The sequence below is a fragment of the Panulirus ornatus genome, chromosome 63 (genome assembly GCF_036320965.1).
Source record: "Panulirus ornatus isolate Po-2019 chromosome 63, ASM3632096v1, whole genome shotgun sequence".
Classification (NCBI taxonomy): Eukaryota; Metazoa; Arthropoda; class Malacostraca; order Decapoda; family Palinuridae; genus Panulirus; species Panulirus ornatus.
Window position 1 is genome coordinate 26636057 of NC_092286.1, and position 19990 is coordinate 26656046.

The window sequence follows — 19990 nt, forward strand, 5'->3', positions numbered from 1 at the left end:
TTATTATTGTATAAAGCTGATGTGCTACCATCTCTTCCCTATTGATGAACATTGGTGTTCATATCTTTACTCCTACCCTATTCCTTAATGATCTTTTTTTTCTGACCATCATTCCACTTTACCAGGCTGCTGAATCAGATCTTTACTCCTAACCTTCTATCAACATCAACATTCCTTGTTCATACATTCCATTTTTTTAACCTTCCTTCCATTACTTTCCCCATTTCAGCCTATAATTAAACTCTCAGTGGTGATGATACAATCTAGCCATATTCTGTGCTTCCTACACTCAATTTCCTATCATTTTTCTCCCTAGAATATCTCCTCTGTCACAGTTAATGACAATGAAGTATAGAAATGAGGAGCTGGAAACAATCCCTTCTTTATTATCAATTTCTATAAGGAGAAACAAAAGAAAAAGCCAAGCTTTATACTTCTTCAAAGGCTTATTCACATGTTTCTGAAGCCAACTCATTATGGCAGGAAAAGGGAATGAGTTTAATGATAAAAAGTGTTAGTGCTAAGTCTTGTATAACAGTGAAAAAACCTGTGAAATAAGATTACTCAAGAATTAAAAAGATTTCAGGATGTAATCAAGCTTAAAATCAAGGGAAAATACTAATGTCACCACAAAGTAAGACATACCCCATATTGATTCATGGTATTAGGCCGGCCTTTTGGAAGAGGTGACTGCTCAAAGTTGAGTAATTCTTCAAGAAATATTTGGCAAAATTCTGTTGTAAACACTGGGAATGAATAGATACGATTCTGAAAACTTTCTATTTGTCCAATGATGTTTTCACTGGTTTGCTGAGGTTCTTGAGCAAGATGGACTGTCTCAAGAAACTTTGGGTCCAAGAACGATGGCTGCAAGAGAGAATTATATCACTACAAATGATTCATACCACTCTCCAAAAAGTATATCATGCATAGAAAGACAAACATGCCTACATACATTTTTAAGTAAACATGGCTGGACATCTCTGAGGTATCTGTAAAACTATGTCTATCTTTCCCTAATGAATGCATAAAATAACAGCAGCTCAAACACCTTAGGAATAATGAACATATTCAGTTCCATCTCATCATATATTACTTTTAATGAACATCTTTAGATTCTGCTACAAGGAATAAAATACAAATTAAATTCCATCTCATCATGTATTACTTTTAAAGAACATCCTTTATATTCATATATGTATACCATTTCCCACCCTAGCAAGAAAAATTCCTCACTTGGCTCCTTCCTCAGTTCCATCCCCTAGAAAGCAAAAATAGCACCCCTACTCCCACCCCTCTTTGTCGCTTTGTACAACAATGGTTTTCAATCTTTTTCCATGACAAAACATTTCAAATTTCCTAGGTTACTGCAGCACCCAACTAAGAATCAAACAGCTTATTCATGATCATTTATTCATTAAAACCAGAAAACTTAGGTAAATGAGGAAGTGTTACTGAATATAGCATGCAGACCAAAAGAACTCTGGCTTAATTAATTCTGATAATAAAATGTGCTAGAGATGCTTGTGGTATGCAAAAGGTGGTAGATGGGCAAATTAAAAAGTGTTGTGAGAGGTGGGATGAAGTTGCCAATGGAAGAGAAAAGAGGCATTTCAGTGGTACTTACAGGAAAGGAGTGCAAATGATTGGGGATGTATAAGAGAAAGCAGCAGGAAGTCAAGAGCAAGATACTGGGGTAGAAAAAGAGGACAAATGAGAGATGGATTGAGCGGGTATCAGTAAACTTTAAGGAGAGTAAGATTTTTTTGAGGGAGGTGAATAACAGAATAACGTGCAAAAAAAAAAAAAAAAGGATAAAAGAACTAACAGGAACATTGGTGAAAGGGGCAAATGGGGAAGTTATTACAGATAGTTGTTACAGATATTACAGATTGTGATGAAGAGACGAGATGGAGTGAGCATTTTGAAACACTGTAAAATGTGTTTGATGATAGATTGCATTAAAAAACATTTATAATTATATCTAATATACTTTATCGCTGTCTCCCACATTAGTGAGGTAGCGCAAGGAAACAGACGAAAGAATGGCCCAACCCACACATATACACATGTACATACATACACGTCCACACACACGTACATATAAACACCTATACATTTCAATGTATACATATATATACATACACAGACATATACATATATACACATGTATAGTTTTAATTTTACACTTGTGGGGTCCTATCTCTTGTACTGTAAGGGAAGTGACTTTCACACTTGTAGGGCTCCATCTCTTGCACTCTACAGGAAGAGAGCTTTACACTTGTGGGGGCCCTATCTCTAATCATGCATGGGGAGTGAGTTTTACACTTGTGGGGCCACATCTCTTGTACTGTACAGGGAGGAAGTATTACACTCATGGGGCCACATCTCTTGTACTGTACACAGAGGGAGTTTTACACTCATGAGGCCCTATTTCTTGTAATGTATGAGGAGTTAGTTTTACACTTGTGGGGTCCTATCTCTTGTACCGGAGGGGAGGAGTTTTACACTCGTGGGACTCCATCTCTTGTGCTGTACAGGGAGTGAGTTTTACATTTGTGAGGGCCCTATCTCTTGTCCGGTGTGGGGAGTGAGTTTTACACTTGTGGGGCACCATGTCTTACACTGTACAGGGAGGAAGTTTTAAACTCGTGGGGCCCATCTCCTGTATTGTATAATGAGGAAGTATTACACTCATGGGGCCACATCTCTTGTATTGTTCAGGGATGGAGTCTTTTGCTCATAATGACCCATCTCTTGTACTGTGCAGGGAGGGAGTTTTACATTCGTGGGGCCAAATGTTTTGTACCGTACAGGGAGAAAGTTTTACACTTATGGGGCCCCATCTCCTGCACTGTGCAGGGAAGGTCTTACAGGTGAAGCCCCATTTTTTGTGCTGTATGGGGAGGGAGTTTTACACTTGTGGGTCCCTGTCTCTTGTACTTACTGTAAGGGTAGCAAGTTGTACACTTGTGGGGGTCTCTCTCTTGTGCTGTATAGGGAGCTACTTTTACACTTGTGAGGGCCCCATCTCTTATCCTGTATGGGGAGTGAGCTTTACACTTGTGAGGGCCCCATCTCTTATCCTGTATGGGGAGTGAGTTTTACACTTGTGAGGGCCCCATCTCTTATCCTGTATGGGGAGTGAGTTTTACACTTGTGGAGCACCAACTCTTGCACAGTGCAGGAAGGTACTTCTACAATGGTGGGATTGGATTGTATTATATAATCTTGGCTTATAAGCCAAGCACTGGAGCATCTAAGTATTCAGCACTCTTGATACAATTTAGAATATTCTATTTTAGGAATTCATTTTAACTCAAACAAATAACCAATTCCAGTTTTGATAGACCCAGAAGGGAAGAACGAAAAGTATAGGAGAGAAAATGGCTTTCAGGTGTTCATGTGAAAGCTCATGCTTAATCTTTGCAGCAAGGTTAATCCTACCAGGGAAAGGAAATTCCCCACAGCCATGGCTCAAGCCATCACTACTCCATACAAACCCCACCATTATATTAAGGTCCATGTAGATTGGGAGGCTACAATGGTGGGGTTCCATCTCTTGTACTGTTCAGGGTGGGAGTCTTACATTCGTGGGGCCCCATCTCTTGTACTGTACATAGAGGGAGCTTTATACTGGTGGGGGGCCCATCTCTTGTACTGCAAAGGGAGGGAGTTTTACAATGGTGGTACTCCAACTCCTATTCTGCATGGGGAGGGAGTTTTACACTCATGGGGCCCCATCTTTTGTATTGCATGGGAACGGAGATTTACATTGGTGGAATCCCATCTCTCATACTGTACAGGAAGGGTTTTACAATTGTGGGGTCTTATCTCTTGTACTTGGCAAGAAGGGAATTTGACACTTGTGGCCCCATCTCTTGTACTGTTTGGGGTGGAAGTTTTACACTCATAGCACCAGATCACATGTAATGTATAGGGAGGGAGTTTCATACTCATGAGGTGCCATGGCACCCTCTTTTGTACTAAATAGGGAACTGTAAACATCTCTTGTACTGTATGGGGATTGAGTTTTATGCTAGTGGGGCCACATCTGTTCAGGGAGTTTTACATTCATGGAGCCCCATTTCTTATACTGTCTGGTGAGGGAGTTTCACACTCATGGGGCCCCCATCTCTTTTGTACTGTATGGGGAGGGAGTTTTACACTCGTGGGGCACATCTCTTTTGTACTGTATGGGGAGGGAGTTTTATGCTAGCGGAATCCCATCTCCTGTACTGTGCAGAGAGGGAGTTTTACACTCGTGGAGCCCCATTTCTTGTATTGCATGGGGAGGTAATTCTACGCTTGTGGGGCTGTATCCCCTATACTGTACGGGAAGGGAGTTTTACACTTGTGGCCCCATCTCTTGTGCTATTCAGGTGGGAGTTTTACAATCGTGGGGCCCCATCTCTTGTACTGTACAGGGAGAGTTTTACACTCAGGGGGCCCCATCTGTTGTTCTGTACAGGGAGGAAGTTTTACTTATTCTCATGCAGCCCCATCTCTTGTACTATACAAGGAGAGAGCTTTACACTCATGGGGCCCCATCTTTTGCACAGTACAGGGAGGAAGTTTTACACTTTTAGGGACCCATCTCTTGCAATGTAAGAGGAGCTAGTTTTACACATGTTGGGCCCCAAATCTTGTACTGCATAAGGAGGGAGTTTTACATTCATGAGGGGCCCATCTCTTGTACTGTAAAGGGAGCAAGTTTTACTCTCATGGGACCTCATCTCTTGTGCTGTGCAAAGAGGAAGCATTACACTCATTACTATATAAGGAGGGAGTTTTACACTTAAGAGGTCCCATCTCTTTTACTGTAAATGTAGGGAGTTTTACACTCATGGGGCCATATCTCTTGTACAGGTGGAAGAAAGCTTCACACTCATGGGGCCCAATTTCTTGTGCTGTACAGGGAGAGAGTCTTACACACATTAGGCACTCAATTCTTGTACTGTATGGGATGGAAGTTTTACACTCACGGAGCCCCATCTCTTGTACCATATAAGGAGGAAGTACTACACTCATGAGCCTATATCTCTTGTATTGTACTGGGAGGGAGATATACATTCAAGGGAACCTATCTCATGTACTGTACAAGGAGGGAGTTTTACATTCATGGGGCCACATCTCTGTTACTACACAGGAAGAAAGTTTTACACTCATGGGGTCTCATCTCTTGTACTGGACAGGAAGGGAATATTACACGTAAGAGGCCAATTTCTTGTACTGTACAGATATTTAGTTTTATACTTGTGGGGTTCTATCTCTTGTACCATAAGGGAAGTGAGTTTTACACTTGTGGGACTCTATCTCTTGTGCTATACAGGGAGTGAGTTTTACACTCGTGAGGGCCTTATCTCTTGTTCTGTGTGGGGAGTCAGTTTTACACTCGTCGAGCCCCATCTCCCGTACTGTACACAGTTGAGAGCAAGTATTACACTCCTGAGGCCACATTTCTTGTTCTGTACACAGAAGGAGTTTTACACTACAATTGTGAGGCCCCATCTTCTGTACTGTATGGGGAGGAAGCATTACACTCATGGGGCCACATCTTTTGTAATGTTCAAGGATGGAGTTTTATGCTCAAGGCAACCCATCTCTTAAACTGTACAAGGAGAGAATTTTACACATGTGAGGCCCCATCTCTTGTTCTGTATAGGGAGGGAGTTTTACATTCATGGCGCCAATCTCTTGTACTGTAAAGGAAAAATTTTTACACTCATGGGACCACATCTCTTGTACTATGTAGGGAGGGAACTTAACACCTATGAAGCCCTATTCTCTGTACTGTATGGGGAGGGAGTTTTACACTCGTGGGTCCTATCTCTTGTACTTACTGTAAGGGTATTGAATTTTACACTTGTGGGGGTCCATTTCTTGTGCTGTATAGGGAGCCAATTTTACACTTGTTAGGGCCCCATCTGTTATCCTGTATGGAGAGAGTCTTACACTGATGGGGCCCCATCTCTTGCATTGTATGGGGAGGGAGTTCTACATGAGTGGGATCCCATCTCTTGTACTGTATAGGGAGGGAGTATTATACTCATGGGGCCCCATCTATTGTACCTTAAATGAAGGAATTATCAAACTTATGGGGCTACTTCTCTTGTCCTGTACACAAAGGAAGTTTTACACTACACTCATGGGGAACCATCTCATGTACTGTAAAGGGAGAGAGACTTACACTCATGGGGCCCTATCTCTTGTACTGTGCAGGGATGGAGTTTTACAATAATGGGGCCACCTTCTCTTGTACTGAATAGGAAAAGGAGTTTTACACTTGTGAGGTCCAATCTCTTTTGCTGTACAGGGAAGGAGTTTTACAATTATGGGGATCAATCTCTCATAATGTACGGGAATGGAAAATTACACTAGTGGGACTCCATCTCTTACATTGTACAGGGAGGGAGTTTTAAACTCATGGGGTTCCATGTTTTTTACTGTGCAGGGAAGGAATTCTTCTTTCATGGCCCCATCTCTTGTACAGTTCAGGGTGGGAGCTTTACATTTGTGGGCCCCATTACTTGTACTGTTCAGGAAGGGAATTTTACAATCGTGGGGCCCAATCTCTTGTACGCTAAGAAGCGGGAGCTTTACAGTTGTGGGGCCCCACCTCTTGTACTATCCATGGAGGAAGTTTTATATCTATGGGCCCTTTCTCTTGTAATGTACAAGTAAGAAGCTTTACAATAGTAGGGTCACATCTCTTGTACTGTACAGGGAGAGAGTCTAACAATGGTAGGGTCCCATCTCTTGTACTGCATAGGGAGTTTTACACAGGAAGGACTCCATCTTTTTGTATCACAAAGGGATGGAGTTTTACATTTGTAAGGTCCCATGTCTTGTACTGTACAGGGAGAGAACTTTACAACAGTAGCATCCCCCTGTGAAGGTTTGCTGCTCACATGTCTTCCCAATAACTATGATCTAGTTCATTTAAAAAAAAAAACAGGCTTTTCACTTCCTCCAAAATCTTTATATACTTTCCCTTGTCTCTCCTTCCCTTTCACTAACCTTTCTATATTTTCAACCAGGGCCTGATCTTAATGTGGGATTTTAGTCTGTGACTCAAATATCCAAAAAAAAAATCTTAACTATTCTCCTTGAGTAGGACTTCAGCAAAAGGTTAGAAACAATGTCTACTCCCAAGCCCTTCCCACATACACACAGGAAAAATATGGCTGATACTCAAAACTATAAAAAGTGAATTTTTAAAATGGAATCTACTACCTTGAGATTGAATACACAAAACCACAGTTGATAACACTGTGTTAGACAAGAGACCTCTGAACAAATCGGTATCCTACATCAGTACAGAAACATGAGAAAAATATTTTTCTTTCTGAATTTCTATCTGTACCATGAGAAGAATGAACATACATAACCATGTTTCCTCACAATTACTGAATCTACCAAATTTGTAATTACTATAAATAAGTAATTGCTCAAACACAGTCTTACATATCGAAGTTAGCAATTATATAACCTTTCAGTGCATATACAAGGTAGAGGTCTTTATAGACAAGACCCTTCTTTCAGGAGAAGGGGGTTGGGGTCTAGGTTCACTTTAAACCAATATAAACACTTCCTTACATGACAAGAAACTTTTTATATAATTGTCTAAAAGAAGAAAGTTAAGAGTAAATGTGAATAAGAGCAAGGTTATTAGGTACAGTAGGGTTGAGGGTCAAGTCAATTGGGAGGTAAGTTTGAATGGAGAAAAACTGGAGGAAGTGAAGTGTTTTAGATATCTGGGAGTGGATCTGGCAGCGGATGGAACCATGGAAGCAGAAGTCGAGAACATTATCTCGGAAAGCAAAAATGGGTATGTTTGAAGGAATAGTGGTTCCAACAATGTTGTATGGTTGCGAGGTGTGGGCTATGGATAGAGTTGTGCGCAGGAGGGTGGAACCACTATTCCTTCAAACATACCCATTTTTGCTTTCCGAGATAATGTTCTCGACTTCCGCTTCCATGGTTCCATCCGCTGCCAGATCCACTCCCAGATATCTAAAACACTTCACTTCCTCCAGCTTTTCTCCATTCAAACTCACCTCCCAATTGACTTGACCCTCAACCCTACTGTACCTATTAACCTTGCTCTTATTGACATTTACTCTTAACTTTCTTCTTCCACACACTTTACCAAACTCAGTCACCAGCTTCTGCAGTTTCTCACATGAATCAGCCACCAGCGCTGTATCATCAGCGAACAACAACTGACTCACTTCCCAAGCTCTCTCATCCCCAACAGACTTCATACTTGCCCCTCTTTCCAAAACTCTTGCATTTACCTCCCTAACAACCCCATCCATAAACAAATTAAACAACCATGGAGACATCACACCCCTGCCGCAAACCTACATTCACTGAGAACCAACCACTTTCCTCTCTTCCTACACGTACACATGCCTTACATCCTCGATAAAAACTTTTCACTGCTTCTAACAACTTTCCTCCCACACCATATATTCTTAATACCTTCCACAGAGCATCTCTATCAACTCTATCATATGCCTTCTCCACATCCATAAATGCTACATACAAATCCATTTGCTTTTCTAAGTATTTCTCACATACATTCTTCAAAGCAAACACCTGATCCACACATCCTCTACCACTTCTGAAACCACACTGCTCTTCCCAATCTGATGCTCTGTACATGCCTTCACCCTCTCAATCAATACCCTCCCATATAATTTACCAGGAATACTCAACAAACTTATACCTCTGTAATTTGAGCACTCACTCTTATCCCCTTTGCCTTTGTACAATGGCACTATGCACGCATTCCATCAATCCTCAGGCACCTCATCATGAGTCATACATACATTAAATAACCTTACCAACCAGTCAACAATACAGTCACCCCCTTTTTTTTATAAATTCCACTGCAATACCATCCAAACCTGCTGCCTTGCCGGCTTTCATCTTCCGCAAAGCTTTCACTACCTCTTCTCTGTTTACCAAATCATTTTCCCTAACCCTCTCACTTTGCACACCACCTCGACCAAAACACCCTATATCTGCCACTCTATCATCAAACACATTCAACAAACCTTCAAAATACTCACTCCATCTCCTTCTCACATCACCACTACTTGTTATCACCTCCCCATTTGCGCCCTTCACTGAAGTTCCCATTTGCTCCCTTGTCTTACGCACTTTATTTACCTCCTTCCAGAACATCTTTTTATTCTCCCTAAAATTTAATGATACTCTCTCACCCCAACTCTCATTTGCCCTTTTTTTCACCTCTTGCACCTTTCTCTTGACCTCCTGTCTCTTTCTTTTATACATCTCCCACTCAATTGCATTTTTTCCCTGCAAAAATCGTCCAAATGCCTCTCTCTTCTCTTTCACTAATACTCTTACTTCTTCATCCCACCACTCACTACCCTTTCTAATCAACCCACCTCCCACTCTTCTCATGCCACAAGCATCTTTTGCGCAATCCATCACTGATTCCCTAAATACATCCCATTCCTCCCCCACTCCCCTTACTTCCATTGTTCTCACCTTTTTCCATTCTGTACTCAGTCTCTCCTGGTACTTCCTCACACAGGTCTCCTTCCCAAGCTCACTTACTCTCACCACCCTCTTCACCCCAACATTCACTCTTCTTTTCTGAAAACCCATACAAATCTTCACCTTTGCCTCCACAAGATAATGATCAGACATCCCTCCAGTTGCACCTCTCAGCACATTAACATCCAAAAGTCTCTCTTTCGCACGCCTGTCAATTAACACGTAATCCAATAACGCTCTCTGGCCATCTCTCCTACTTACATAAGTATACTTATGTATATCTCGCTTTTTAAACCAGGTATTCCCAATCATCAGTCCTTTTTCAGCACATAAATCTACAAGCTCTTCACCATTTCTATTTACAACACTGAACACCCCATGTATACCAATTATTCCCTCAACTGCCACATTACTCACCTTTGCATTCAAATCACCCATCACTATAACCCGGTCCCGTGCATCAAAACCACTAACACACTCATTCAGCTGCTCCCAAAACACTTGCCTCTCATGATCTTTCTTCTCATGCCCAGGTGCATATGCACCAATAATCACCCACCTCTCTCCATCAACTTTCAGTTTTACCCATATTAATCGAGAATTTACTTTCTTACATTCTATCACATACTCCCACAACTCCTGTTTCAGGAGTATTGCTACTCCTTCCCTTGCTCTTGTCCTCTCACTAACCCCTGACTTTACTCCCCAGACATTCCCAAACCACTCCTCCCCTTTACCCTTGAGCTTCGTTTCACTCAGAGCCAAAACATCCAGGTTCCTTTCCTCAAACATACTACCTATCTCTCCTTTTTTCACATCTTGGTTACATCCACACACATTTAGGCACCCCACTCTGAACCTTCGAGGAGGATGAGCACTCCCCGCGTGACTCCTTCTTCTGTTTCCCATTTTAGAAAGTTAATACAAGGAGGGGAGGATTTCTGGCCCCCCGCTCCCGTCCCCTCTAGTCGCTTTCTACGACACGCGAGGAATACGTGGGAAGTATTCTTTCACCCCTATCCCCAGGGATAATATACATATATATATACATATACACATACACACACATACACATACACACGCACATATACACACACACACACATACATATATTTACATATGAAAAATGTAAGAAACAATTTAGAAAACTGAAACTTCTAGCTTGAAATGAATGAAAAAATGAATGTCACATAATGGTACAACCTCTGGCTATAATAATGTACAATAATGTACATCCTATAATTTTTCCATTCATCACCAAGATGATAGAATCAACATTAGTAAGATACAAAAGAGATGCTGCACTTTCACTCACACACAATGCAGTCAAATCAGTAAAATGCATCAAATCTAGAAAATATAATGGTCCTTTCAATAAATTTTTACTTGATCTGAAGGACACTCCACCACCACTAGCCTTTCATTGTTTTTATACAGTATCAATAGTACTCACATATATAACATTTCCACTGAAGCAAGGCTGAATAATAGGGTATACATGTCAGAAGTGGAGGAAGCTAGAAAAAGGGGAGACTGAGCTGAAGCAGAAAAGAGAGATGTGCAGGAGGATGTGAAACATGCACAAGACTAGGGGAACTGGGGCAATGTGATGTAAAGAGGGATAACATGATATCAATGGAATGAACCAGGGAATATGTTGTGGTCAGGGGAAACCACAGAAAGGTCTGTGGGATTTGGCTGTGTATAAGGGGCTCTGGTTTCAGTGTATCGGACATAACAGCTAAAGAGTGGATGCAGGTAAATAAGACCATTCTTAATCTGCTGCTGGAGCTTCCTTGCTATGTGAGAAATAGTGACCAAAAATGAAAAAATGTAGATGTCCTGAGAGGGGCAGCTTCTTGGCAGAGGAAAGGATGAAAGTTTGCAGAGTTAATCAGAAAAGAGGAAATGATATGGGTAGAAAGAAGGTGAAAGTAGTGAGCTTGGAAAAGAGGCTTGTATGAGGAGAAAACTGGAAAGACTGAGTGACGAATGGCAGAAGGTGAGTTACAAACTGGATTTCCAGGTTTTGAAAGCACCAACAAGCCTTACCAGTCTTAAAGTCAATCTATTGCACCCTACTAGCAGTAAAAATCACTTGCATCTCACTAGTGCTAGTGAGAAGATGGCTACACCCAGTTCACTCTAAAAATTTCCAATGTACCTTTGTTGATTAAATCAAATGAACCATTCTGGTAAAAATGAGGAGTAAATTCCTGAAATGAAGTTGTAAAAAGTGTTATCTAAAAAAGGGGAAACATTACATAGCAGACTCACATTAAGTCATAAGACAATGCTGTTCAACAGCAAGATATTCAAATTATCTCAAGTGCTTAATTCTTTAAGATCCTCTGGAAGTAAATGCAGGTAGAACTAGGACAGATATGGTATACAAGGAAAGCAAAATAGAGTTGAACTTATTATGGATGTTCTGCTGAGGTAGAAAAGTCATACCAAGAGAACAGATACAGGAAGATTGATTTAAAACTTATATAAGAATTACAAAAGTGCAAGAAAAGCTTCATCAACTACAGGTTAGCAGTAGATGAAAGGTTAGAAAACGAGACATATGAGGGAGGTTACTAGGAATATGGATAAATATGCTGGAACAAGATGGTGATTAGGCAGAAACACTGATAAAAACACTAGGTAGAAGTAGTATGTATGAAAATTAGGCAGGAGCATTATGTAATAGTAGGGTGGAACATTAGGCAAGAGCATTAAGTAAACATATTAGGAAGCAGCAGTCAGTAGGAACATTAGGTAGGAACTTCTAGAAACACTGTGCAAGAATTGCCCTTGATAAAAGCATTTGGTAGAACTAGCAGGTAGGAAAAAAGCAGGAGCAATATGTAGAAGTAGTAGGCTAGACCATTAGGCAGGTACATTAAGGAGACACATTAGGTAGCAGTAGTTGGGGGAACATTAGATAGGAGCCTCTAGAAATACTGTGCTTGAGTTGCCCTCTGCCGGTGGCCTGTTAGAGGGGAGGCCCTAAAGGCTAAAAAGTGGCGCTGGAAATCACCAGCTATGGAGACTCTTTCACTATGACCCCCCCCCCTGGATGAAATTCTCAGAGGGAATGGGAATCAGAAATATAGACAGATAGATAGGTGATGATGATACAGACTTTAATGAAGATAATGCTGCTACTAAACAAATACAGAAAAATACTAAACATTCTATTTTCATATTTGTATCTTTCATTTTTGATAATATCAATCATTAGAGCTAACAGAAACAACAATTTTGGATAAACCCCAAATTTACAATTCATATGGTTAAGTATGTTAATTTTCAATCTTCAGTATATGCTGTTACAATGGCTAATTCAGCTAAAGTCTAATTCTATTCCTTAAAATAGTTTTATATCCTAACCTGAAATGTGAATATTTGTGGATGCAGGGGCTTGTACTCTTTAGCTATAAGCATACGACGGTTCAAGCTGTCATCAAGAAGCTGTTTCCGTCGTATGGATTCAGATTCAACCTGAAAGTAAACATGTTTCACACATTCAACCTTTAAACACTACATATCAGTCAATATGAATGATAACTAAAAAAAAATTTACACCAATGATTATCAAACAGGCTTATCACAATAAGTAAATGGCCCATTAGTTGCATTCATGGAAGATATCTGAGATGTCTATTCCCTTTGAGAACTCCCTCAAGGGGGTGGCCAAGGCAAAAGTCTTTCCAAAACTGGTGAACTCCAGTGCTGCTTTTTAGCCTTTTATGCCTCAACTTGAACAGGGTACTGGCAGATGGCAACTCTAGTACAGAGTTTTTAAAGGCTCCTACCTAATGTTCCCAAATTCTACTTCTACTTAAATTCCAATCTATCATTCATACCTATTTCTACTAACGATCCTGTCTTGCGTTCCTCCCCACCATCAGATATTCATTTATTTGTTATACTTGATCGCCATTTCCCGCGTCAGCAAGGTAGCACCAGGAAACAGATGAAGAATGGCCCATCCATCATATACACGCACACATATATATTATATCTATTTATTCTATTTTGCTTTGTCGCTGTCTCCCAGTTGACTTGTCCCTCAACCCTACTGTACCTATTAACCTTGCTCTTATTCACATTTACTCTCAGCTTTCTTCTTTCACACACTTTACCAAACTCAGTCACCAGCTTCTGAAGTTTCTCACATGAATCAGCTACCAACGCTGTATCATCAGCAAACAACAACTGACACACTTCCCAAGCTCTTTCATCCACAACAGACTGCATACTTGCCCCTCTTTCCAAAACTCTTGCATTCACCTCCCTAACAACCCCATACATAAACAAATTAAACAACCATGGAGACATCACACACCCCTGCCACAAACCTACATTCACTGAGAACCAATCACTTTCCTCTCTTCCTACACGTACACATGCCTTACATCCTCGATAAAAACTTTTCTCTGCATCTAACAACTTGCCTCCCACACCATATATTCTTAATACCTTCCACAGAGCATCTCTATCAACTCTATCATATGCCTTCTCCACATCCATAAATGCTACATACAAATCTATTTGCTTTTCTAAGTATTTCTCACATACATTCTTCAAAGCAAACACCTGATCCACACATCCTCTACCACTTCTGAAACCACACTGCTCTTCCCCAATCTGATGCTCTGTACATGCCTTCACCCTCTCATTCAATACCCTCCCATATAATTGACCAGGAATACTCAGCAAACTTATACCTCTGTAATTTGAGTGCTCACTTTTATCCCCTTTGCCTTTATACAATGGCACTATGCAAGCATTCCACCAATCCTCAGGCACCTCACCATGAATCATACATACATTAAATAACCTTACCAACCTGTCAACAATACAGTCACCCCCTTTTTTAATAAATTCCACTGCAATACCATCCAAACCGGCTTTCATATTCCGCAAAGCTTTTACTACCTCTTCTCTGTTTACCAAATCATTTTCCCTAACCCTCTCACTTCACACACCACCTCGACCAAAACACGCTACTGCCACTCTATCATCAAACACATTCAACAACCTTCAAAATACTCACTCCATCTCCTTCTCACATCACCACTACTTGTTATCACCTCCCCATTAGCCCCCTTCACTGAAGTTCCCATTTGTTCCCTTGTCTTACGCACTTTATTTACCTCCTTCCAAAACATCTTTTTACTCTCACCCCAACTCTCATTTGCCCTCTTTTTCACCTCTTGCACCTTTCTTTTAACCTCCTGCCTCTTTCTTTTATACATCTCCCACTCATTTGCATTTTTTCCCTGCAAAAGTCATCCAAATGCCTCTCTCTTCTCTTTCACTAATAATCTTACTTCTCCATCCCACCACTCACTACCCTTTCTAATCTGCCCACCTCCCATGTTTCTCATGCCACAAGCATCTTTTGTGCAAGCCATCGCTGCTTCCCTAAATACATCCCATTCCTCCCCCACTCCCCTTACCTCCTTTGTTCTCACCTTTTTGCATTCGGTACTCAGTCTCTCCTGGTACTTCCTCACACAAGTCTCCTTCCCAAGCTCACTTACTCTCACCAATCTCTTCACCCCAACATTCTCTCTTCTTTTCTGAAAACCTCTACAAATCTTCACCTTCGCCTCCACAAGATAATGATCAGACATCCCTCCAGTTGCACCTCTCAGCACATTAACATCCAAAAGTCTCTCTTTCGCGTGCCTATCAATAAACACGTAATCCAATAATGCTCTTTGGCCATCTCTCCTACTTACATACGTATACTTATGTATATCTCTCTTTTTAAACCAGGTATTCCCAATCACCCGTCCTTTTTCAGCACATAAATCTAAAAGCTCTTCACCATTCCCATTTACAACACTGAACACCCCATGTATACCAATTATTCCCTCATCTGCCACATTACTCACCTTTGCATTCAAATCACCCATCACTAAAACCCGGTCTCGTGCATCAAAACTACTTACACAGTCATTCAGCTGCTTCCAAAACACTTGCCTCTCATGAGCTTTCTTCTCATGCCCAGGTGCATATGCACCAATAATCACCCATCTCTCTCCATCAACTTTCAGTTTTACCCATATCAATCTAGAGTTTACTTTCTTACACTCTATCACATACTCCCACCACTCCTATTTCAGAAGTAGTGCCACTCCTTCCCTTGCTGTTGTCCTCTCACTAACCCCTGACTTTACTCCCAAGACATTCCCAAACCACTCTTCCCCTTTACTCTCGAGCTTCGTTTCACTCAGAGCCAAAACATCCAGGTTCCTTTCCTCAAACATACTACCTATCTCTCCTTTTTTCTCATCTTGGTTACATCCACACACATTTAGACACCCCAATCTGAGCCTTCAAGGAGGGTGAGCACTCCCCACATGACTCCTTCTTCTGTTTCCCCTTTTAGAAAGGGTTTCCAGCCCCCGCTCCCGTCCCCTTTAGTTGCCTTCTACGACACGTGGGGAATGCGTGTATGGGCGTTCATGAATATATATGTGGATATGCGTGGATGAGCCATTCTTCCATGGATGCATCTACTGCTACATCCATTCCCATATAACTACAATACTTCAGTTTCTCCAAATTTTCTTCATTCAAACTCACATCCCAACTAACCTGTCCCTAAATCCTGCTAGACACAAACTTACTTTTCTTTACATTCACTCTCAACTTTCTCCTTTCACATACTTTTCCAAACACAATCACCAAATTCTGCTGTTTCACCACCAGCACTGTATCATCAGCAAACAACAACTGACTCACTTCCCAGGCCCACTCATCCCCCACAGACTATATGCTCTCACCTCTCTCTAAGACTCACATTTACCTCTCACCATCCTATCCATAAACAACTTGAAAAACCACAGTGACATAAAACATCCCTGCCACAGACCAACCTTCACTGAGAACCATTCACTCACCTCTCTTCCTATTCATACACAAGCCTTACACTCCTACACCACAGCAGTAGTCAGATAGTCTTCCTCTATATACATAAACAATGTGTAGTACTACAGATAGTCTTCCTATGTACATACATAAACAATGTGTAGTACTTTCCATTAAAAAAATTAGTAAAGTATCTATCAGAGTATCTTTCAACATCTCTGATGCCCATTTCCTGCAGGAACTTCCATCAAGGGGGTGGCCACAGCTAAAGAGTCTCCACTTATCTCAGTCCTTTCATGCTTTCCTCACATACATCACTCCACACATTCTTCCACCATTTCTCTCCCTTCAATACTCTTCCACTCCATTTCCCCATATCACAGGAGGTCTTCCTCCCACATCAACCCATTTTAATCATAACATCATACACTCTCTTTAAAAATTCCCCATCTTGCATTCTTTCCCCCTGCCCAAACCACCATACAAAGTATTATGTTTCACCCACTCAAACACTCCACAATTCATTCCCTTTGCATTCCCTACCATACCATATCTATCATACACCCAACCATCTTTTTTCTTCATTCCAATGAGGTCATAATGCATGATCCTCTCAAAATAGCTCATTTCCACTGACTGGATTCTTGACCTCTGACTCATACCATGTCTATGTTTTGGCTGCAGAGGTCAGGGTTGGGAGGACTATGCTGTCCCTAAATCCTTTCTTCATACTTACTTACACCTATGTCTTTCTTTATTCTATTAAGGAATCCAATGACTCTCCTACTGTGTAATGCTCTCTCTCTTATCTTTCCTTCCATATCATCAAACTTACCTAAATAGCTCCCAAATACTTAAATTCTGTCACTTCTTCCAGTCTTTCTCCCCATATCTATATAATACATTTTAGTAGTTTGGTACACTTTCATTCTCTAACTCTAAAGGGCTTTGCAAAATCTATACTTTCACTCTATTTCCTTTTAGATACCATTACTTTAGTTTTATTCATTTTTACCTTCAAATGCCTATGTTTACACACATAAAACACACAGCCTTCTGCAACCCTTCTTCACCGTAAGCAAATAAAACAGTATCATCCAATAACAGGCTTGTTACTAACCACCATAGATTACCATTGCATTCTATCTCTTTAACCACTTCCCTAACTTTGCTTTCATCTCTCTTATCACTCCAACAATATACATGTTAAAAATCCATAGTGACATCATACAGCCCTGCCTCATACCCACATGAATACCATAACTATCACTCAACTCCATCCAGTCTTACACATGCATTTGCTCCTCTAAGAAAGGCTTTCACACCATCCAACAGTTCTCCCCCTACTGCACATATCCTTAGCATATACCACAAAGCATTTCATCCCACTCTGTCATACATTTGTCTGTTCTAAAAAACTACTGCCCAAATGCAGTTGGACTGTGGCTCCCCCTTCTGTTCCATCCTAAAGAGCTTGTTATTGGAATTACTAGAGTAATGCCTCATGCATTCAAACTCCAGATTTGAGTTTATACATCCTTGAATGGGGCAAAGTCTGTACAGAGATATTCCAGGACCTCTGTATGAAGAAACTATGTATCTGTACCAAGTCCATGGTTACCTGACAAAATTTAAGGTAACCAAGCAGTGACCAGAAAGAGCTCTCAGCCAATGTTACTTCATTCAGCCATTATTATTCCTAACACCACTGTAATTTAGAAATATCTAAAGGATGATGCACTCACAAAATAGTCGAACTTTATCACCTTACGTTTCTTATAGAGGATAAGAAAAGTATAATACAATATAAAAATGAATAACATATATAAAAAACTAAATATCGTTAACTAATAAAAACAAATACTCCCACATAAAGCCCAAGTGCATAGGTCCCTTGTCTGCCATGGTTCTATAAAATGTGGTTTTGAGTATCTACACTGTTCACAGTTTTCCAGATTACTGAGGCCTCATTCACTTATATTCATTCTCTAGATGTCTGATGTCTATGCAATGCACCAAAACCAAAGCTCCACTATCCACAATAATGCTCCTCAGACATTTCCATGGTGTCTTCCCGCTGCTTCATATGCCATAGTTCAGTCCACCACAATGTGTCATCCCCTGTATATGACATCACTATAGTTCACTTTATCCTGTACACACATTTTACCTTCTACATGTTCAGGACCCAAGTAATCGAAATCTTTTCCACTCCATCCTTCCCTGTCCAATTTGGTCTAAACTACCTGTCCCCTCAACTTCTGACACATATCCTCACTGTCCACCTTTTCTCACTCATTCTTTCAAAATGTCAAAACCATTTCAGCACACCCACATCAGTCCTCTCAAACATACTCTTATTACCAACCTCTCTCTTACCCTTTTAATTCTTATTTGATCAAATCATCACACATCACATGTTATCTTCAAACATTTCTTTTCCAACAAAGCCATTTGTAAATTTCTCCTCCATCTGACAATTAATGAAAATAAATCGCCTCACCATAGACAGTTTCCAGTAACAGACAGCATTTATGTCTGAGTAAATCAGCAGCAGATATGTCTAAGTACATCAGATGTAGTAACTAATCTTCATCAAAGCAAAGAAACTTGGATGATTTTTTCTTTATCTTTTTTTTATAATCTTTTGTATGAATCATCTATACAAGGCCTTATCTCACAACACAGTATCATACAGAATATGTATATACATAAAAAGACCTTCTGTACTCTTATGTATTTCATGTCTAGGTCCATAACAGTTAATCATCAAGAATTCTAAGTTACTTAGACAGGAACTGAAAAAGACTGTTCTGAATGTATTTGTCCTTATTGTGTACTAATTCCTTGAATCTAAGCTTAACTATGTGTAAGGCAAGTGGAAGAGAGTATAAAGATCTACCAGATGCTAAAGAGAAGATTCTGAAAGAGCATGAGTTGGGTGACAGACAGGATCAGAAACTACAGCACTTGAAGAGTTTTATGTATAATCTTTTGAAAATAAATGATATAAACACTAAACAGACAAAAAATATAATGGAGATTTGAAAAGCTAATTAATCTCTATTTTTCAAGAAGGGAAAACAAAGAAAATCACTAAAATATTAAAAGAATTCTTATAGATTCTATATCTTACAACCCCATGACTTGTTCAGCCATGATTATTATCAATGAATGTAGGGTATGGCTTGGGGCAAAGCAAAATCTTACTCACGGTTGTCTGTCTTCATGTAAACAGCAATAATCTATGTCTATGATTAGCAAAAGTATTCTCCTTTTATAGGTTACACTGCTTAAAAATCAAAGAGCACAAAAATCCATCAGTCAGTCTATCTAATATTTTCAATCAATTTCTAACACATCACACTGTGTCATTTGCTACTGATTTTGTTTCTTACCCTTGTATATACTAGTAACTAACAAAATACACCAGCCTGTTAAAGAAGCAATGAAAAATGCATCATCGTCTTGTTCTAAGATACTAAAGACACTATAAGAATAAAGAAACACTTAATTTTTTGATACTGATGACACTGACAGAAACAAAAATTTAGAAATATTCAGTTACTGAGAACTGAGGAGT

General features: G+C 40.2%; 1 protein-coding gene across 6 annotated transcripts in view; it reads right to left on the reverse strand.

Annotated features, from left to right (window-relative positions):
• LOC139746050 (2-oxoglutarate and iron-dependent oxygenase domain-containing protein 2-like) overlaps positions 1-19990 on the reverse strand; it is a 64209-nt gene that overhangs the window by 35326 nt on the left and 8893 nt on the right. For 4 of the 6 annotated variants that reach the window (XM_071656876.1, XM_071656880.1, XM_071656881.1 and 1 more), the window contains exons 3-4: positions 12913-13023; positions 646-867 (exon numbers count right to left, since the gene is read on the reverse strand). In XM_071656876.1, the coding sequence (XP_071512977.1) occupies positions 646-867; positions 12913-13023 (333 nt within the window). The remainder of the gene's footprint in view (positions 1-645; positions 868-12912; positions 13024-19990) is intronic. The other 2 variants (XM_071656878.1, XM_071656879.1) reach the window with 2 other exon arrangements.